The 22,695-nt window shown below is 40.3% G+C and overlaps 1 protein-coding gene across 1 annotated transcript in view; it reads left to right on the top strand.

The window, feature by feature from the left end:
- The window catches only part of POU6F2 (POU class 6 homeobox 2), a 498,222-nt gene that overhangs the window by 219,565 nt on the left and 255,962 nt on the right, over nucleotides 1-22,695 (top strand). Inside the window, exons 3-4 of the mRNA XM_052639072.1 lie at nucleotides 7,965-8,053; nucleotides 11,682-11,910. Of these exons, the coding sequence (XP_052495032.1) occupies nucleotides 7,965-8,053; nucleotides 11,682-11,910 (318 nt within the window). The remainder of the gene's footprint in view (nucleotides 1-7,964; nucleotides 8,054-11,681; nucleotides 11,911-22,695) is intronic.

The raw sequence follows: 22,695 nt of genomic DNA, 5'->3' as shown, positions 1-22,695 counted from the left end.
ATGGTATATTTACATGGTCATTGATAATAACATGCTGGTTTGTGAATTCAGTCTTTTTTCGGGGAGAAAAAAGCCATGTCTAAATTCCTCTGGGGACACAAACACTCTTATCAGAATTTGCGCTGATTTGGAAAATTGCCCTCAAAGCAGTTGTAAGTTTACATGCAATTTTCAAAATTTAAAGACCTTTGACAAGAAGGTCCCTTGGGCAGGGCCTGCTTCATGGGCCATCAGCCATCACAGGCACACGCATCTCAGCACCCAGCAGGTTCCCATGTTTGGAACTTAATGCTCTGAGGTCACCATCTTGAAATTCTTAATAATTTATCTCTGAAATTGTGTTTTGTGACACAATTTGTGTCCAATGGGACAACAAGAACATGGGGTGGGACGCTGGGAAGCTTGGAGCTCTAGGGGTCCAGCCACTATGTCCCCACCTTCCCAGGACACAGCAGTTCTCAGCCACCTGCTCTCTGCCCTGGGTGCCCTGGGAACCCTGAAAGCTGGAGCGTAACTGTCACCTTCACACTTCTGCCCTTTGTGGGGATATGGGCTCAGGTGTGGGGAGAGTCATGCAATCAACTTGCAACTCACCACAATCCAGGTGTCCAGTGCATCCCAGTGTGGAGACTGCAATCCCTTGGGTTTACCCATCTGCCATGGATTAAGTCAGCAATCCTGAGGAAGGGGGAGATTGACTTCTCAGCCCCAGGCTAGGGACTTGCCTTTGCATTTGGCATTGAACCCTGTAAATTATGTAGGCAGCCCTCCTAAGCACGGAAACCAACTCCCTAAATGGACATTAAAACACAGGATCGACACAACCTTCATGTCCCAAGGGGCTGTGGCAGGATCCCCTCAGTAGGTTGAGAGCAAGGACATCATCCCTGAATCCAGTGCAGTGTTGAGCATGACCTCCTAGTAGTGACTTTGCCAGAGGATGTGGCCATTTACTGGCAAAAATGTGTTGAAGTTAGTCAAGCTTCTTAGATCAGGGAAGACATTTTTAAAATGAGACAGATCATTTTCAGCTGTCTTAAAATCTGTTTTTAAATTGTTTCAGCACTTTTGATACACATCTTCTTCATTTTAGGAACCACATACCTAAATGCCAACATACCTGTATACATACATACATAGGAGCATACATACATTCCAAGCCCAGAGCTGGCCTGCAGCAGATACAAAGGTGACTGAGAAAGAGTCTTTGCCCTGAAAGAATTTATACTCTTGTAGAGACAGCAGTGCTCAAGGGATAATCCGTACCCCCAAAGCTCTCCACATGCCAACAGTGTGTTGTGGAATTTTGCTTAAGTATATTTGATGACTGTCTCTTTTTTCATGTCTTTTCTGAGAGGAAGCATTTACAGAAATTGAGAACTTTATTGGCCTGGATATCACAGGAGTTCAGCTCTGCTTTTATGAGATGGATGTGAAAATAAATGGTAAAAAATTGTTGAATGAAGACTGAAAGGAGATTTAGGAAATTTTGAGAGGGAAAAAAAACGTAAAGGTTTTCAGAGCACATATGGAGTAAGTCTACATGGAGGACTGAAGCAATTATTGAATAATTTTGATAGATATTACAAAAGCATCTTCAGATAGTCAAGTTCAAATAAGGGATTTGTAGGGTTTCTTGTTCTTGTTTACCTGGATATCTTGAATCTCTGTTTAACTTTTCATGCTTTTGTACAGCCTTCACATAAATATAACTTTTAAAACCATGAAGGATCTAGACCCCTCACTCAAAGATAACTGGATTTCCTACCACCAAAGGCCAGATAAGTCACCTGCTAACAGAATAAAGGGATCCATTCTTCCCATTAATGTCATGGACATTTACTGTTCTTCTTGCCTCCCTCAGTGGGTGAAGTTACAAGTACTTGACAACAGAACTTGCAAAAATGTGCAAACCCTGTGTGAGTTAATAAATTTTAGATTTTTCAAGTGCAGCTTATTACTTTAGAGTCTCTAGGTCCACTGGGGATCTGTATAGTGTTCTGGACATAAATACATGTGTGACCAGTATCCTAAAGAAAACTTGACAGGCAATAAAAAAATTGCAGACAGTAGCAATGGCTCTGGAAAGGTGTTTATAGACACCTCCGCCCCCTCTTGGCATTTAGGAATCTTGAAGAAATTGAAAGAAAGGGAAGTTTAATTTTGAGGGGGCTTCTGCCCTGCTTAGCTGAGTTCACATGTCCAACATAAAATAATAATGCATTCAGCCACCCATCTAATAACAAGCAACCTCCGCATCACCTCACTCCCTGGTGAAAACAGCAGACAATGGGCAGGAAAGGTATAAATGCCAGAAAAGCTGAGGGATCCCTGTGACCTTCGTGTGATTATGTTTGTGCTAATGCATCACAGACAGAAACCCAAACTGTCCCTCTGAAGAACCCGATTCATTAAAAATGCATTGGTCACTAGCCAGGGAATCTCATGAACTGACTGTTGGAGGAATGGCCGAGGAGAAAGTGGAACTGGTGTATTCCGATGAGCTACTCACACGTGCAACTCTGTTTCCTCCTCCATCTGCTCCTCTATTCTGGAGTGCACATCTCTTTTACTTTTAGAATTGCTAAGACACACTAAGTCTCGTTTGCTTCAGTTAATAAAAACCATTATACAAAACAATCTTTTTTTTTTTTTTTAATTTGCAGAAGCAAAGCTAACTTGCTATAAGGAATGCAGTGATGGTCATTCAGGAATTCTGACCTTGACCTGGGGGTGGGGAGGCATGCAATTTTTGAGACTCCTTCAATCCAGAAGGTACTAAAGAGGTATCACCACCCCCCTCCCCAGTTCTGTGGATGGCCAGGCCCTCCAGAGCAGAAAGAGCAGCCAGCAGCTTTGCAGATATTAGATATAAGACCAACACTGGAAAGGTAGTGTTGAATGAACCAATGCTCTGACAAGCAGGCATCTTAATGATTAAAATTAAGTTTTATTGTGGTATTTCAGCCCAACTCCTGATCAGTCTTTCAGTGTCCCCAACATTTATGACTTATCCTTTCCTTAGCAGACTTCTATCAGGGATCCCTGTATTTAGAGAAATGACTCCTATTATATAGCTATTTTATTTTATTTCCTGATCATCTTATTATTTATTTTTAACTTAGGTACTCAAAAATTAAAGCCCATTAATATAGTTTGACAATAGAAAAAAAAATCTGAATGAAGACCCCAAACTGTAAATGTTATAGGAGACTAATTCATTTGCTTTTCAGTTAACAACATTCATTAATTGCATCTGATAAAGCTACAAAAGAAATAAGAAATAGAATATAGCTATTTTAAATTTTATGTTATGATCCTTTTTAAAATCAGGTTTTAGACTCCTTGAGATACCTATGAACATTATAAAATAGATGCATCTGACATGGATTGTCCCCTTGCTAAGCTAGAATGCCACCAGGGTTACAATGGAAGAATGCTTCAGCTGAAGGAACTTGGAGGGCCAAGGGGGTAATGCTGGCTGATGACCCATCTGCTGTTGTAAAACTAATTGTACATGACATCCTCAGCACAGAGAGATTCAGACTTGCCTGGACAGCATCTGAGCCACTGTGTGTTCCAGTGGTCTTCTATCACAAGCGGAGTCTTATAAAAATGTACACACTGGCCACCCCTTAGACAGTCTGTCAGTAACCTTATGAAGGCTGTACTCAGGAATCTCCACAGACAATTCTGATTCACAGGCCTGGGTAAGAACTTTTGATCTAACCTATGGTCTTGGTGAGAATTTGGGAGCAAATTGCCAATATCTTTGTGCCATATTACCTGGTCATGTCACCATGGACCAAAGGAAACATTATCCATGAACATCTCACTTCGTAGGCTCTTACAGGCCTGACCGTCTAGTTCAGATCCAAACATTTATCAAGTGGTACAGAGCACACAGGTAGGGTGGGGTGTGAGTTAATGGGGAGAGCACACGTAGGCTTGGGAGTAGGTATTGAGTTGACTTGGAGTAAGAAGATATGATGGGCAAATTAAATAACATTAAATATTGTATTGAATGTAAATTAAATCTTATAACTAGTCAAGAGAAATAGCAATTTTGTGACAAACATGCACTTTTCTAAGATATTTACAAATATATGTGCTCATTTAATTCTCACCATAGCAACCCTATGAAAGACATAGAATTATTTCCCCAGGTTTTTGCAAGAGGAAGCTGGTGTATACAATGAAAAAACTGGAAAACCGGCCAAGTTCACACAGATAGTTAACTGGCCAGGCTAAATCTCAACCCAAGTAGAGTTTCAGATTTAAGAGTCCTTGCTTTTAACCTGTCCACCAAACTGCTTTTAGTATCTAAACTAGAACATATACTCTGATAAGGAACTACTGTTAGCACAGGGGGCTCTACTCAACACTCTACGCTCCTGCTGCTGCTGCTGCTGCTGCTAAGTCGCTTCAGTCGTGTCCGACTCTGTGCGACCCATAGACGGCAGCCCACCAGGCTCCCCCGTCCCTGGGATTCTCCAGGCAAGAACACTGGAGTGGGTTGCCATTTCCTTCTCCACTCAATACTCTATACTCCAATAAAATTAAACAAGCAAAAAACAAAACAAAACTTGGAATTGTGATTGAATTTACCAAGAAGCTAATAATTTAGAGATATTTCCAAAATTGATGCTAAACGAGAGTAACTAGTGAAGTGGATGCCCATACCTATTTTAAAGGAATTATACCAGCCCCCAATTAAAAGCCAAACCTCTGTTTCCACTGAGTGAATATTCAATCAATGTGAATGATACCTACATTAAGAGCTGGACATAAAGCATTAAACCAGCGAACACAGTCCTTGCCTTTCTAGATCTCACAGTTGCTGCCTGAAAAGTCTAGACTATTAAATTCAGAACAGGCCGCAGAGAGCTTTCTCTGCTTCTTTGATCTCCAGAGAGGTAGCACATTTCCTGGGACTGTGATCAGGAGTAACCTGCCCGACCCATTTAAGTTCATGTTTTCATATCTGTGCCCATATCTAACCTCAAATTCTCTGCTAGCGTACAGCTGAGCCCTGCTTCAAATCTCTCTGAAACCCTTAGCCAATGTCATTTATTCATTCTGACTGCTGTATCCCCTCTCTGACTTCTGAGAAGGCCCCTGATATGGGAGCTGCCTTACGACCCAGACTGATTAGTTTATGGTCCTACAAGGTTGTGCGTGATACATACGTTTGGGAGAAATGAAGATGCGCATTAAGGAGAAACATTACTTTTTGATCCAGGCAGAAGAGCATACATAATCTTCTCTAGAGCCTGTGAAAGACTTCATTTTACACATGAAATTGTGTAGAATTGCCCTGGACCCCACTGAACATGGTTTTTGAGAATAACCAGCCTCAAAACAAGCTGCTGTGCGCTGGTGAAAGCCTCCAGCAACAGAGAATAAAATGTAAGCAAATTTAATCTGTGTCAAGTTACAGGTAACAAAGACACCATCTTGTGACACTGTGCCTGAATGGGACAGATCTCAAACATTACATGATGTGGCATTAGAAACAGAATCAAAAAGTGGTCCCAGTACTGATGAAAGAAGTATGAGACAGAAAAGCCTGGCACAGTATAGAAAAAATTTTAAGTTAAGAGATATGTATTTTGGGGAATGTGGTTTAAGAGAGTTTAATGTGAAAGCATAAAGATATGTTGAGGTCATTACTGCAAAATAAAAAAGAGACGTGTTTGCAGATAACTTGAGCTAAAGATATAAAGAAACATACTTACTTACATCATGATCATGATATGATCAACATCAACATGATTAGCATCAGCGATCATTCCTATATTCATCCAAAAGTCCTGCAGGCCATCATTGCTTCTTTCTGAAAATGAGATAGTGTGAGCATTCCAACAGGAGAGTGAATCAATGGCTGAGGTTTATTCCCTCCCTACTCAAGATATGTATGTTTAAATTGGGTAAAAAGATTTTTCTCTTTTTCTGTGCATTGTAAAACTTCCTTCTTACAGTCAGATGTAAAAATCCATGTCAGGAAAATATAAAGAACAAATCAATTTTTAAAAGCATCTTCATAAAAATCATCAGAGGAGGTTTTTAACCATTTGAGAATTTACCTAATTGATCGTCACTAGGTATCTGGTTAGCTCTATAAAAGAAGATAAAGCTCTACTGAAAATTTGAAGGCAAAATAGGACTTGAGTGTATAAGAACTGAAGTTGTGAGATTTACACTGCATAATGCACCTCCCAGTTTAAAGTGCCCTGCTACTCAAGCATAATAAATAAATCACATATAAAAAATTTAGAAGAAAGGTCTTCTGCACATTATGGGAAAATTGTGGGCATCTTATGATGGGTCATCTTACCCTTGTTATTAAATGACAGAAATCATTAAAATGCCAAACATATTTTGACAGAATTCACTTTATAAAATGTCAGCAAGTCTATGTTTTTATTAGTTTGTTCCAAATCAATTTAGAAATTTCAATAGAATGCTTGTAAGTATTCCCTAAGCAATGTCCATTCCTGACTTTCTGCACAAAAAAATATTACAAATTAATCAGATTTTCAGATTTCTGCATAATGGCTTTGCACATTTATTGCTTAATCCTATTATAAAATGCTGTTATGATTGACACATGGCTGTGGAGATAGAAGTCAATTGAATAATATGTAGCAGTCAATTTTATTTGTAGCTTAATGTGCTGAAGTATTTTTTTTCCCCATTTCCATTATTTATAAGTCTGTCCCTTTGGAGAATATATAGAAGAATTCGTTTTAAATGAGCCAATAATACCTTCTTTAAAATTTATAAGTGTGACAGAATCATATCTTTTCTTCTTGGTCATCCATGGCCTGCCAGTAAACAGGGCTTGAATTGTCTTCCACTTGCTATTCATAGGACAAACATCAGAAAAGAGGATCTTGTTAAGGATGGCTTGGAATTGGATTTCAACCACCAAGAAAACAAAAGCTTCCAACTAAGAACCCTAAAAAATGGCTGCTAGCTTTATTTATTTGTTTGCTTGTCCATTTATTCCTGCATTTATTGTTATAGCCACTATATCACATTCTATGGTTGGTCCTGAAACCGAGCATATAAGCATACTCAGAGAAGATTTAAGATTTGAAAGATCTGCTATTTTGATTGAATTTTGTTTCCCATGTTTTAGCATCCAACAGGATTCTAGCAAAACAAATATGTTATGTTCTAGGCTCACCACAGTGGGGCTCCTTGGGGGTAGGATGATGGTCAGTTAGCACAGAGGAAATTTGCTTAAGGAGATACATGTACTTTTTAGGACCTAAGTGCCACCACAACAACCTACTGTACAGCATAGGGAACTGTACTCAGTATCTTGTAATAACCTATAAGGCACAAGAACATATATATAATGTACATATATATATATATATATAACTGAATCACTGTTCTGTACACCTGAAATTAATACAACATTGTGAATCAACTATAATTCAATTTAAAAAAGGAAAAGTTCTTGTTTTCTGGAAAATGCATCCATGAGAGTCAGTGTCTGAAGTATGTATGGAGAAAGAGCTTACGGGTATGAAGCCATGTTAAGGGATAATATAGATGTGCTTGGTCATGTCTGAGATCACACTTTCCCTAGCTTTGGAAAATTAGATTAGGTGTTGCCCACCTACGCATAAAGGACGCAGTTTTGCACACAGGGACTGTGTTGGCATGCCCTGCAAGCTGATGTGTAATGCAAGCCTATTAGCACGACGGATGATGGTGCCATTTTCTCTGCTGTCACGGCCTTCTCCCTCCTGGAATGACTTTGTCCATCCCGAATGTCCATTAGCATAATGTATGCAGTTGACAAGTGATTTGAACTCTGGAGCTATTGATAAAGCACTCTGGCATATCATCTGTGCCTTAATGTTATGTGACATCACAGGAAAATGGGGTCATGTGAAGTTCCCAGGCTGGATTTCATATTAAGGGCTCACTTCTCTTTTGAATTCCAGGGGCCAGAGGAAACCCAGCACTGTCAGACCCAGGCACTCCTGAACACCAGGCCAGTCAGACCCACCCCCCTTTCCCAGTTGGACCACAGGTCAGTATCTTTCAACTGCTGCATTTGGCTGCATTTCCAATGGTTTAACCGTATAAGTAACCAAACAAATAAAATAAGAATGAGTTAAAACCAGTTAACTCCAACAGAGCAAAGATGGTGATAAATTTTTGTATGGGAAGCTGTATGACTACATTATTTATGAAATACCATCAGGAAAAAAGAATGTGTTAGCAGAACTCTTTTCTTTTTCAAGGGGATGTTGATTTTAATCATTTGGAAACTTTTTTTTTCTTAAAACCTACTAAGTTGTGCTGTTGGTTACCATGCAGTTTTCTGGAAAGTAAAACTTTAATGACTGGAGTGTGAAGAAAATTAAGTTATTTCAACCTTACTATAGCCATTTTTTGAAATACAAGACGTGATTTAATATAAAAAAGTTAATGCAATTTTAATGCAAGTTCAGTTTATTGGGTTTGACAATATTGTACATCACATATAGCTCCTGCATTAATAAAGAAATACATTCATTATTTTTTAAAGTCCAATATTTGTTTTTTGCCGCCTGGTGTGGTTATATGAAGATGTAGAACGCAATTATAAAAGGCTGGGCATTAAAAAAAAAAAATCTGTCCTTTAGTGTGAAGCTCTCAGAGTTCACCCACTTTTATGGAAAAAGAAGCTGATCCTTGAGCCTTTCTCCCTCTTTGGCTGTGATAGTTTTTCCTGAAAATGTGTCACTTTCAGCACTTTGGGGATCATCAGTCCGAGCAAAGCTTGAAAACCCACGTTTAGAGCTTGAGTTGGTCTTGACGTTCTTATTCCAGCTGCTGCCACATCTCCCTGTGGCCTCAGATTCCAACATCCATCTCAGAGCATGGATGCCTCTGTGCTCCAGACAGAAAGCCTGGGGAGATGCCTGAACTCTGATGGAGCCCAGAGGGAATTTTACTGGGCATCTCAGAAACTAACTTCTTCTGGTCATGCCCTTTCTAATTTCATGCTTGTGACATGCTCATGTGTGTGTGTGTGTGTGTGTGTGTGTGTGTGTGTGTGTATGAGCATACCAAGTGTAACAACTCTGATGCCTTCAAGTTAGAAACAGAGCACAACACACCCAATGAGAAGCGAGAGACACTGGGACAAACTAAGAGTACAGGCCCTACTGTAATCCCATGAATTCAATTTTTTAAAACTGCTACAGGCCGCATCAACCAAATCTGTGGCCCATACACAGTCTGATACTGCCTATTTGCCTACTCTCTCATCCTGGTATCACTATTGGCAGCAATATGACACCAGCAGTCTGAAGATCAGCTTATCATTTTGTACTTATTCCTAAAAAAATGTTTATTTTGTCTTTTAGTGTAACTTTTAAAGAGAGGCACAGTTACTTTGTGAGAATTTAGCAAAGTCTAGCAGATGTATTCGGAGAAGGCAATGGCACCCCACTCCAGTACTCTTGTCTGGAAAATCCCATGGACGTAGGAGCCCGGTAGGCTGTAGTCCATGGGGTCGCTGAGAGTTGGACACGACTCAATGACTTCACTTTCACGTTTCACTTTCATGCATTGGAGAAGGAAATGGCAACCCACTCCAGTGTTCTTGCCGGGAGAACCCCAGGGACAGCGGAGCCTGGTGGGCTGCCGTCTATGGGGTCGCACAGAGTCAGACACGACTGAAGCGACTTAGCAGCAGTAGCAGCAGATGTATTCAGAGAAGGCAATGGCACCCCACTCCAGTACTCTTGCCTGGAAAATCCCATGGACGTAGGAGCCTGGTAGGCTGCAGTCCATGGGGTCGCTGAGAGTTGGAGACGACTCAATGACTTCATTTTTATGTTTCACTTTCATGCATTGGAGAAGGAAATGGCAACCCACTCCAGTGTTCTTGCGGGGAGAATCCCAGGGACGGGGGAGCCTGGTGGGCTGCCGGCTATGGGGTCGCACAGAGTCGGACACGACTGAAGCGACTTAGCAGCAGCAGCAGCAGCGGCAGATGTATTAGGTGCTAGTCCCATGGAATTCAGAGGAGTAGTTCTAAAACCAGGGTGCATGGGGTTCCAGTGCTTCTTTAGAGGGCTCTCTGGAAGGAGTCTTGAGGGGTGACCTTAGGGAATAACCAGAAAGTGGGCCCAGCTCTCCCCACCATGCTTGAGATAAAGCCACCCCACTTCTCCAAATCTGTTCTGTGTATGGAGAGCAGGGTGAGATATGGGCTCTGGAATAGCCTGGCTGGATCTGAAACCCCCTACCCCACTTCTCTGAGTACGTAACTTGAGCATGTTACTAACTTTCATATGTCATTGGTAGGACATCAGAGTTAATATATGTTAGAATCATGTCTGGCTATTATGCATTGGGCTTTGTACTATGCTTAGCTTTTCCTTTATAGAATAATAAATACTGTGTTAAAAACAAAAAAGTTGAAACTCCCCAATGAGAGTTTTTTATTGGTTCCTCTAGAAGAAAAATGAGCATGGAATTAGGTCCATTGCTCCTTCAGGGGTGCAATGAAAGTCCCATGTATCACCCTCCTGGTTATCTGCTCTGGTTGCTCAAGGAGTCCTTCCTACCTGTCAGTCATTCTGAGGAGCCGCACCTGTGCTCACAACTGAGCTCAGATACATCTGGTGCTGAGAAGTCCACACCTGTGTGGCTGCCTTGCCATGTCAAACAATGGCTGTTGGATAAGTAGTGGATATAAATATGTGTTTTTAGTGTTGTTTTAACTGGACAAAGAATATTAGCATAATAACCAGAGAAATTTTTTAAAGCTTTTAAAATTTATCCTCATCAAATGTCTTTGTTTTCCTATATTCCTCTTTAGATCTTGTCATTATACATGTGTAATGTGTAATTTTACCATTTTAATAGTAGTTTCTTAATCATTTACTTAATTATTATCCAGTTAATTTTATATATTCTCATAAATATTTTCTATTTTTCTAGAGATGTCAGAATGACCCATTTTAAAGACTATGTAATATCTTACCATGTTTAATACTGTAATAAACTTTTTCAACATTTATGTATTTTTAAATGTAATGCATATTTTCATTTATCTTTTTTAAAAAATTATATCTTCAGAAATATATCCCAGGAATATTTTCTGAGTCAAAAGAGGATGAATATTTTTGTAGCTCTTGATACGGATTTTCAAACTGCTTTCCAAAAGGAAAGCAGTCCACATGTCCAAAATCCATACAGTGATATCCCCAGCTTTGGGTAAATCTTTTGCATTTTTTGCTAATGTAATAAATGAAAATAGTATTTCATTGCTCTTTTTGAATCAACAAATTCCACTGATTCTAATGAGTTCTTTTTGAAACAATAGAATAAGTTAACAGAGAGTTTCAGATATATAAGAGTAAGGTTCATTAGAAGAAAATATGTACGTGAAAATCCATTTAAAGAATAATATATAAATGTAGAGTATTACTTTGAAATATATTTGTGCTTTCCAAACCAAATAAAAGTTTCCAAAAAATTAATGAAATACAATTTTGATTTTTTTTTCTACAAGTCACTCATTTTCTCTGGAATAGGGCTTGTTTCTTTGCTACTTGTTCAGGAACTTTCTGACCAAGCTTAAGTGGAAGAAAAATGCTCTAAAAGCCCATATCTTAGTTCCATTGGAAAGTGAGCTGGGATTGTCTGTTCCCTTGCAGCCACTTCTGACAGCACAGCAGTTAGCCTCTGCAGTTGCTGGTGTGATGCCCGGAGGCACGCCGGCCCTCAACCAGCCTATCCTCATCCCCTTCAACATGGCCGGACAGCTAGGGGGGCAGCAAGGATTGGTCCTCACACTGCCTACTGCGAATCTCACCAACATCCAAGGGCTGGTAGCAGCAGCTGCAGCCGGAGGCATTATGACTCTGCCATTGCAAAATCTACAAGGTAACCCACTGTGTCTCTGTTTCCTATAGGGTGTTATCCACTGACCCCTGTTCTCTATAGTGGACAAGTGCTCTGAATGTTGAATGTGGTTTAAAGTTGCTTTCACCATACAAGCAATGGAAGGTTTATGTAGGAAGCAAAGTTTCAGGGTGTCTGTGAATCCTGAGTTTGCTCAAGTCATGGGCTGTATCAGTCTTTATGTTTTAATATTGATTTGAGTCTTTTCAGGGCTTCTGGGAGCATTTATGATCAATCATTGAATGACACACCAAAAACGTAGATGTCAAATGATTGTGTCATTATTTGAGGACTCAAAATATAATCTCATGGGTTCTTTAATTTAGCCACCTGCAAAGAAAGGTTAGACATTACTTGTTTGTGTGTGAAGTATTTAGAACATCTCAAATAAAAGGTGTCATTTGGAATAATGAACTTATTTTTCTTAATATATTTTAGGTATAATTATTAAATAAAAATTATGTTATTTGAGATCATATTTTATAATGGGAAAAACAGACATATAGAGAACTCTTATCTTATATAATCATGAGCATATAATAAGAATTGAACTCTAACTTTACTCAGGAAGAGTAGTTCTCTTGATAGCATGAAAGTTTTTATTTTTCATTAGAAGATTTGGTAACACTGACTGATAGACTGATTTATAAAAGACTGTCAGAGAAAGAACTGTTATGATGAAAAACAGCTTGAATATGATGAGGATGCCTAAAAAGGATAAAACAAATTTATTTTGGACTGGTCAAAGAAGGTTGCTTTCTCCATTGATATAAATGTTGGCAATTTTTTTTTTTTTTTCAGAGTGAGACTTTGGTTGGGCAAGTTATCAGAATAATGATGTAAAGTCCTTTTTCAGTTGGTCAAAAGTCAGGGCTTCTGTTTTCTCCATTGGTATAAATGTTAGCAATTGAATTTTTTATGGAGTGAGAGTTTGGTTAAGCAAGATATCAGAATAACACATGTAAAGTACTTTTTGTAGCTCAAAAGTCAGGGCCCCTTAAAACCTATTAAATTAGTCAGAGTGTCAGTCCATGGATTAAGAAACAGACCACATAAGACCTGGTTAACTCTTGACCCAAACTTCTTTACACACTCTATGTTTTAGTGTCCCACCCATTGTGGCCACTTTTTGACTTTCACTTGAATGTTTAAAACAAAGTCTCTCTTATACCATTAAACTGTGCCAAGAAACCTGCCGTTCATAAATCATGCATGCTCAGGACACGCTAATGCACAAACTTTGCTTGTTTCAAATTTGAGAGTGCCTGGGAAGCCAGGATCTCAAGATTAAGCAAATAAGACAGGAATAAACAAGGTGAAAGCTAAAGCAACAAAGTGTAGGGAGAGGCTTTTTAATGTAGGTGGATGATGAAAACTTAATGAAGAAACGGGCATTATCAAAATGCAATCTTCCCATTTGGAACATTTGCGCTTATGGGAATATTGAATATTATAAATAAACATAAGCTCACGGAGTTCCTAGGTCATGAATTAATCTTGTTTGGTTAAAGTAGATGCCAAAGACAGAGTCTAAAAAGGCCAGCCTTTTGTATCTTTATTATGATTTGGTGTTCTTAGGATTTTAGTGCCTGATTATTTTTAAGGGTTCAGTATGAGTGACTGGTCCAGTGTGGACTCCCGTCAAGATTTCCCCCGTCTCTCTTTTTAATTATTCAATTTAGTATTAGCTTTTAATTTGGAATTTGGTTCTTTGGAATTTGGCACCTTTGGTTTCAGAAAATGAATCCTAAGATTTGTATCCTGTTTAAGTAGCTTCCATAACGGTGCAGGCTTTTCTTATCCCTTGGTGCTTCTCACCCAATTTCCATATTGGCTCCTCTTCAGACGAGTATTAAAACTGATGGTCAAGTTCTTCTCTAAGGGGACATTTGTCCCTTTGTCTCCATGTTAATGACCAGGAGGTCATTAGTAAACACCTCCCAGGTGTAAGTCAGCCAGTTATAGGAAGTTTCCTAGTTATTCTTAACACTCAAACTCTTCCTCCAAACACCTTTCTCTTGTATATCATTATGAATGAATCCCAACTCTAAATCACTGTTAGAGTTTTGGAAAGTTCTCTCCCAGTTTCCTTGGGCTTTTTGTTCTTGTCACATCTATATAAGTTCTTCACCGCCCAGAATTCACTAGCCTGAGAAAAAACCAACCATCCCTGTTTGCAGGGCACTGGGGATTTGTCTTGGACATAGGACTTTCACTGTTGAAACCAGCAAGTCAGTTCAGTTGCTCAGTCGTGTAGACTCTTTGTGACCCCATGGACTGCAGCACGCCAGCCTTCCCTGTCCATCATCAATTCCTGGAGCTTGCTCAAACTCATGCCCATTGAGTCAGTGATGCCATCTCATCCTCTGTCGTCCACTTCTTCTCCTGCCTTCAATCTTTCCCAGCATCAGAGTCTTTTCCACTGAGTCAATTCTTCGCATCAGGTGGCCAAAGTATTGGAGCTTCAGCTTCAGTATCAGTTGTTCCAATGAATATTCAGGACTGATTTCCTTTAGGATTGACTGGTTTGATCTTCTTGCTGTCCCAGACAAACCAAAAAGAGATGGTCACCCTACAAAACATCCAAGGATAATAAGGACGGGAATCAGGCAAAGTCTCACCTCTGCAAGGTATCCAAGATCAGTGTCCACCACCTGAAGGATAATGCCAGTCGGTCACCTTGTTGCCTAGCAGCCAAGCTGAGGATGATCTCACCACCTTAAGGAAACCTACTATGGTCCTTACAGCCAATCCCTTGGCTGTGTCTATGACCTGTATAGCTCCCCAGTTTGTGTCATGGAAGGTTATGGGACTCAGGATGGTGGGTGAATGGCTGGCAGCCAGAAAGTCATCTGCAGTGGTCCTGGTTGACTCTGAGACTGAGCCAGTCCTAGAAGTCCTCAAGTTTCATCCTTTTTCAAGGGTGATGGTCTTATAAGTGGGAGACAGTATTTGAGAAGCAGTGCTTACACGTGTTTATATAGCCAACAGAATAGAATGCTCTGCCTCCTCCCTATGGCCTGCTTCTAGACAATGAAAATGGAACTTCAGCCCAGGGCTTTTTAAGAGTCTTTTAAAACAACCAGTACGTCTGCCCACCTATAATAGCTAGCCCACCTTCTCCCATAATTTTAGAAGACAGATTTGATTCATCACTCTGAGGGGGAGGAGCTCAAGTGTTCAACCCCTGGGCTGAAGTAGGGCCTGTTACCATAGGAGGCATTAGTTCTGGATGGTTCCCCTTTTCCTCCTTGTGAAGCATTAAGATCTTATTCATGAAATGAGTCTGCCAGCTGGAATTATCTCTGATTATTCTCCAGCTCTCCTGTCTAGTCCTTCAATCTGTCTGTTCCTTTAGTTCAAAAGCTACAAGTTTGCTAAGAAAAAAAATACTGACATCCATTTCTTAATGGTTTGGAATCCCAGGGATAAATTTTCAAGTATCTTCCTCTTTACTAAAGGGATCAAGAGCTGGTTCATTTAAGTTCCCTATCAAGTGATGTGAAATAGCTCTCAGAGCCTCAGAGGCCTGATTCCTGCATGTATTTTAATGAGTACTAATGATATGTTACATGAGAGCAGCTTCTCTCTGCTCAGGCAGCAGGGGTCCTATCACAGTCTCTTTGTCTTTCTCTATGCGTGCTCTCCGGACCAGTGGCTTCAGCATCTTATCAAGGCTATATCCCAGACACCTTGAACAGAATCTACATTCTTAAAAGGGGATCCCTATGTCCACTAAGGGCTTTCCTGGTGTCTCAGATGGTGAAGAGTCTGCCTGCAATGCAGACCTGGGTTTGATCCCTGGGTTGGGGGGATCCCCTGGAGAAAGGAATGGCAAGCCACTCCAGTATTTTTGCCTGGAGAATCCCATGGACAGAGTGTGGTGAGCTAGAGTCCAAGGAGTGGCAAAGAGTCAGACACAACTGAGCAACTAAGCTGCACACACACACACACAAGTTTAAGAAAGCCTGGTTCAAGGAGAATTTTCAAAACTCATTTGGCCCCTCCTCTGCTCTCTCCAGCAACCTCTTCAGGACTCTGAGTATTTTAAGATCACCAGGAGCCATGTAACTATGATAAGCACCTTCATTAATTCTCCTGCTCTCTCTCACCATGCCAGGCCTCTAAATGAGGATAATGAACAAAAGGAATAACTTATTTGAGAACATTTTTGTTTCCATAAGACAGTCATATCCTCAAGACCAAGAGGCATTCTCTTGCATAATTAAAACATATGGAAGCCTTTGCTCTGAGATTTTATCCAGCAAAAGCTTTGCATCTTGAAAAAGAGACCATATTGCCCTGCAGAAAACCCATCTGCTTGGCTTAGGGATCATTATCTCTTTGTCTTCAGATCCTTCCAAGTGAGAAAGAGATACACTCCTGTCTCATCAGTGATGGAATGAGACCTGTCTGCTCTCTTCCCCTGTTCCTCCTTGTGACTCTTCTCTACCATGCTGGCTGACTTTTAGCTAACCCACAATTTTGGTTCATTCATATTCCATTCTGTCTCCTTGGAGTCCATGCAACTTCCCAGCTCATGTACCTCTCAGGAACTCTCCATTGATATCTCTCCTGCCATCACCTCTATCTTTATCCCTATCTCCACTTCTATCTAAAATTCAAGCTCCCTGAAACTCATATTCCTGTCAGTCTGACCCTTTGCATTCTAGACTGCCTACCTGGCCACCCTAGAGCTTGACTACTCAGGTGGAAGTGTCCTCTCCTGTCCAATCAGCTATAATATGGGGATGGGGGGAAGCCAGGATGACATGGTGTCAAAACATCGGCAACTTATGTAAGAAACCACTGGGACCTCCTGTGGTCTGAATTGGGAGATGCCAAAGCTGGGGTCTAGGTTCTGAACGTTTTAAGGAAAGTCTTTGAATGTCCTGGCTGGGATGCAAGCCCAGAAATTCTCTATACTCAGATAAGACCAGGAAATAACCTACTCCTGGACACCATGTGTCCTTACATGAAGTAGGTATAGTTTTGCATTCTCTTTTCTCTTACCTTTATATGCCTTTTCCCCTTCCAGGTACCTCCCACCATTGTTATTCTGGGTCCCTCCATTCCTGAGAACATTGTCTGTTGTGTGTTCATAGGACTTTGGTTTCAAGCACCTGTCAGCAAATACAACCTGTGAAATAAGATTAATCGTGATCATAAACCTCAAGGAAAGAAAATGCCTAAGGTTGCTCCATGACATACTTTATAAACTCCTTTAAGTCAGAGTCTCCCATCTTATTATTTGGAAACACAGATAGCTATACTAAAAATATAATCTGCAGTTGCCCTCATGTGGGAATGAGATTATTATTTAACAAAATATGCCAAATAATTATTATTGACATATGGATTATTATTATGTGACAAAGTCCCCATTAGGGAACTCATGCAAATGTGTTGGATTTTTGGCTTTTTTAGATGTAGGCAGAAAATATCAATTAAAAACAACCTCCACACAAGGGATGAAAACAGCAGAGGGTTTAATGGGGCAGCAGTTGTGTTGAAGATTCAAGTTAGTGACTTGTTCCCATCACACAGGCCAAGATAACCCACTCATCACTGTGGGCAATGTAAATGGAGAATATAAATGTGCTATGTAGAAGATTTATATCAAAGTGTGAACATTCCAGTTAAGTCAAGCATAACATTTAAATTAATGACTAAGAATACATTAAAGAGTGCTGCTTACCCTGAACATGGAAAAGCAATTAGGTTCAAGGCAAGTTGGAAAATCAAGGCCAAGTATGGTTTTCCTGCCTTTAGCAGTGGCAGGAAATCTGGCCTGACTTTCTCCAACTCTACAAATTAAAGTCTATAGAGGCTAAAATATCGGAGAAGGCGATGGCACCCCACTCCAGTACTCTTGCCTGGAAAATCCCATGGACAGAAGAGCCTGGTAGGCTGCAGTCCATGGGGTCGCGAAGAGTCGGACACGACTGAGCGACTTCCCTTTCACTTTTCACTTTCATGCATTGGAGAAGAAAATGGCAACCCACTCCAGTGTTCTTGCCTGGAGAATCCCAGGGACGGGGGAGCCTGGTGGGCTGCCGTCTATGGGTCGCACAGAGTCAGACACGACTGAAGTGACTTAGCAGCAGCAGCAGCAGCAGCAGAGTCTAAAATATATGGGAAGAATTTTGGGGATTAGGAATTTTATGTGCAAGTGGCTTACATTGCCTTTTTTGTTTGTGCTGTTATTGTTGATTTCATTGAAGTATCATTTACATGTAACAAAAAGCATGGATCTTAAGTGCACAATCCAATGAGTTGATAATTGTTTATATCCGTGCAACCCCCACCCACCACAATCAATACAGAAAACAGTTCATTATCCCCAGATATTCTCTTATGTCTCTTTGCAGTATTCTTCCTCCCGAAGGAGGAAGAGAACTCCCTATCTTCTTTCTGTCATTATCCATTAGTTTCGTGTGTTCTAGAGCTGTATATAAATGGATTCACAGAGTGTATTCTTTGGTGTCTGGCTTTTCTTGCTCAGCATAATCTCAGCAGATAAATCTCAGTTTTTGAGATTTATCCATGTTGTTGTATATGTCGATAGTTTCTTTTCATTTTCCAGGAGTGTTCCATTGTGAGAACGCACCACATTTTGTTTATCCATAGCCATTCCCACATCCCAGGAGGCAGCATCAAGACGGTCTCCTCCCTTGAGGGGGTGGAGAAGAGGTTCCTCCAGTGGGAATTTCTCAAAAAGCACCCTTAGTCACTGCTCACCTTGGTCCTTGGCTACATTTGGAGAGAAAGTTGAGGAATATACCATTCTTTGAGGGTTGAAGATTGTTTGAAGTTTCCAACTATTAAAGATTTGTAGCTTCTTTGGGAATCAAGTTCTCTACGAAACTGAGAATGCTTCTGACCTTTTTGCTTCCAGTCAGTTCCATGTGCCAGAGTTTTCTCTGAAACATACATCTTCAGTCTACTTTTTGCTTTCTCAGCCCCACATGCTTCAATTCAGTCGGTCTCAGTGTGGGTCCCTGATCTTCTTGGTGTTCTTTAAACATACTCCTACCCAGGGACCTTTGCACAGGCTGCTCTCCAGAAACTGTATCCTTAGAAAGCATCAAGCCTACCTACCTCCCTGTCCCCACCCCAATACTCTTTTCCCCCTCATCTGCCTTCCTTTAGGTCCTTTGTCCATAACACTTGTTACCTTTTGCTGCTGCTGCTGCTGCTAAGTCGCTTCAGTCGTTTCTGACTCTGTGCGACCCCATAGACGGCAGCCCACCAGGCTCCGCTGTCCCTGGGATTCTCCAGGCAAGAACACTGGAGTGGGTTGCCATTTTCTTCTCCAATGCATGAAAGTGAAAAGTGAAAGGGAAGTCGCTCAGTCGTGTCTGACTCTTCGCGACCCCATGGACTACAGCCTACCAGGCTCCTCCATCCATGGGAGTTTCCAGGCAAGAGTACTGGAGTGGGGTGCCATTGCCTTCTACGTAACCTTAAAAACCTCAAAAATGGTTGACTCTTGCTTTCCCTTCCTTTCTAAGCACTTTGGGTCATGCCTGCTCTAGCGTGTGGAGCAGTGGAGGCAGCATTGTGATGCTTGGCCCTCATGCTCTAGAGGACATCACCTGCATATAAAGTATTTACAATATGTATTGTCTGTGCTTGGCTCTGTCATGGAATGTAAGCCCTGTGATAGGCATCTTTGTTTGGTTAGTTGTGGTCCAAGAATTGGAACAGTGCTGGCTCATATAGGTAAATAATAATGAATGATAGATGGATAGATGAGTGAATATATATGCACTCCAGTGTTTATAGCATCATTATTTGCAATAGCCAAGACATGGAAGCAACCCAATCAACAGATGATTTAATGAAGAAGTTGTGATACACACACGATGGAATATTACTGAGCCATAAAAAATGAAATAATACCACTTACAACATTGTGGATAGTTCTAGAGAATATCGTACTTAGTGAAATAAGACAGAGAAATATAAATATCATATGATATCACTTATATGCAAGACAGAAGCAAATTCACATGCAGAAACAAATTCACAGATATTAAAAACAAACGTGATTATCAAAGGGGAGAGGAATCAAGGGTATGGGATTAACAGACACAAACTGCTATATATAAAATAGATAAGCAACAAAGATATACTGTATAGCACAGGGGATTATAGCCACTCTGTTAGCCTATAATGGAGTATAATCTGCAAAAATACTGAAACACTATGCTGCATACCTGAAATCAGCATAATACCATAAATCAACTATACTTAAAAAAAAAAAATAGTAGGAGTTAACTGAGTGAAGAATAGTAAAGAGAACATCCAATGTAGAGAAGAGGAATGAGGAATATGGATTCTACAGAGTTCTGTGGTTGGTTCTGATTGTTGTTGAAATAAAGATTAGGAGTCTGAGATGACAAGAAATCAAACTGGAGGGGAAGGAAGGGGTGACATTAGGGAAATCTTATATGCCTTTCTTGTGCACAGTGAGTACATAATAGCATTGTCTTTAAGAACATTTGTCTCTGGGGCCTTATGTGTTAGAGACAAACATACCTAAAACAATGCAATTATGCTATGATATTTGCATGCATGTAGGTTTGTGTGTACTTAATTGTGCCTGTGTGATTCTAAGGATTCGAAGCATCTTGTAAGAAGCATAAATGATAAGAGCTGTTTATTAGAAAAAGAAACTTAGAGATTTAGAACTAGAGGATAAGTCAAAGGGGGGACACATCATATGATGTAGTTTTAATTATCTGACAGTAAAAAGAATCAGTTCAGTTCAGTCGTTTAGTTGTGTGCAACTCTTTGCAACCCCATGGACTGCAGAATGCCAGGCTTCCCTGTCCATTACGAACTCCTGGAGCTTGCTCAAACTCATGTCCATCGTATTGGTGATGCCATCCAACCATCTCATCCTCAAAAAGAATCATACTAGCTTAACAAGAAATGGGCTTATTTATTGTTGTTTTTATTTTTTACTAAGTTTATTCATTTACTCAACAAATACATATTGAACTTCTCATCGTGTTCTAGGCTGTGATCTTGACCTGTGATACACCAGTAAACAAATAAAAGAGACTCCCTAAAGGCACTTCTATGCTTGTGTGGGTGTAAAAGGATGGAAAGACGAAGGGTCCCAGGAACAGGGATGTGATGTACTTATACAAGATCACTAGTGTCAGTCTCCCCACTAGACAGAGCCCTAAAGGACATGGGGGACCAAGCTTTACAAAATCTGGAAGAAGCATGTCCCAGAGTAAATTCTCGTTACTTAGAAAAGTTAATGATACAGATGCTCAGGGAAGAAATAGCAAACAACCTGATGGACAAGACATTATCTTTTAACTTTCCCCAAATTGTGCCTGAAGAACAAACAGGCACAAAATCTCAGTGAGAGACAAGGAAAGTTTTTTTGTTGTTGTTTGTTTATTTCATCACACATGTGGGCTGCAGGCGGGCAGTAGTTCTGTAGCACATCTTTGTTCTGGGATATAGGCTGAAGGGACAGCCTCTCTCTAGGACAGGGCTTTCTTCTCAGAGTGGGAAGACAGACTAGCAGAACCACAGTGGCTCATAAAGCTTTGACTCAGAAGCAGTGCACATCACTTCTACTCACATCCTGTGAGCCAGAGAGATCACCTGATCAACCTGTTGCCAGTGGAATGAAGATGCTTCTAAGGTGCGGAAGCAGAGCACATAATGGAAACCACATTACAAGGGGCTGTGGTGTTCAGAGGTCATTGCCTTAAAAACACACAGCATGAGTCTTTGACTTAGGTGAACTTAAGGATCAATCCAACACTGAGATTCTATATTAGGTGAACTTATTAGGACATATGGACTATCCAGGTAGAGGTTAGAACGTAACATATTAACAATGTATTAAAGTAGTAACACTCAAATGAAAAATATAAAAATGGACAATAAATGTATGGACCAATTGGGGACTATTTTATATTGCAAATATGCACATGTAAAAGTACAGCTCTATTGACGCAAGCTTCAGGGAAAGGCAAAATTATAGGAACAGAAAGGAGATTAGTGGGGACTGAAGACAAGGGGGCAGAAGTTGATAGTAAAGGAGTATAGGGAATTTGGGGGACTATGGTGGCTCAGACGGTAAAGTGTCGGCCTACAATATGGGAGACCCGGGTTCAATCCCTGGGTTAGGAAGATCTCCTGGAGAAGGAAATGGCAACCCACTCCAGTACTCTTGCCTGGAAAATCCTATGGACAGAGGAGCTTGTTAGGCTACCGTTCACAGGGTCGCAAAGAGTCGGACACGACTGAGCGACTTCACTTCACTTCACTTCATATGCATTTGTCAAACTTGGACAGCTGCACACTAGAAAGGGTGAATTGTACTTAAGTTAAATAAACCTCAACATTTTTCAAAAAAGAGAAGAAGTAAGTGGATGCTGGATGCTTATGAAATACCAATAAAATACCAATTTATTTTAAAACATTTTAAAATGTGGGTGAGTACAAAAAAACTGTGTGTTAATGAAATGAAAGCTAGATAAAGCTTCATGGGAACAAAAGACCCTCATTTTCCCATTAAAGAAAACATTTGTGGCTCCATTTCATAGATGCAGAAGCTAATAACACTAAAATAATAAAAAGATTTCACATGTACACAGTTTGATCCAAATCATTTAAAAGCCCAAACATACACACACTCCTCACAGAGAGAAGGGAAGAAAAAAACTATATACAATAAAGTGCTACCCTAGACAGTGAGATTATGGATGATTGCTTGCTTTCTTAAAGTTT

The sequence above is a fragment of the Budorcas taxicolor genome, chromosome 4 (genome assembly GCF_023091745.1).
Source record: "Budorcas taxicolor isolate Tak-1 chromosome 4, Takin1.1, whole genome shotgun sequence".
In the NCBI taxonomy this organism is placed as follows: domain Eukaryota; kingdom Metazoa; phylum Chordata; class Mammalia; order Artiodactyla; family Bovidae; genus Budorcas; species Budorcas taxicolor.
Note: the sequence above shows the minus strand (reverse complement) of the source record. Positions and strands in the feature narration are given on the sequence as shown.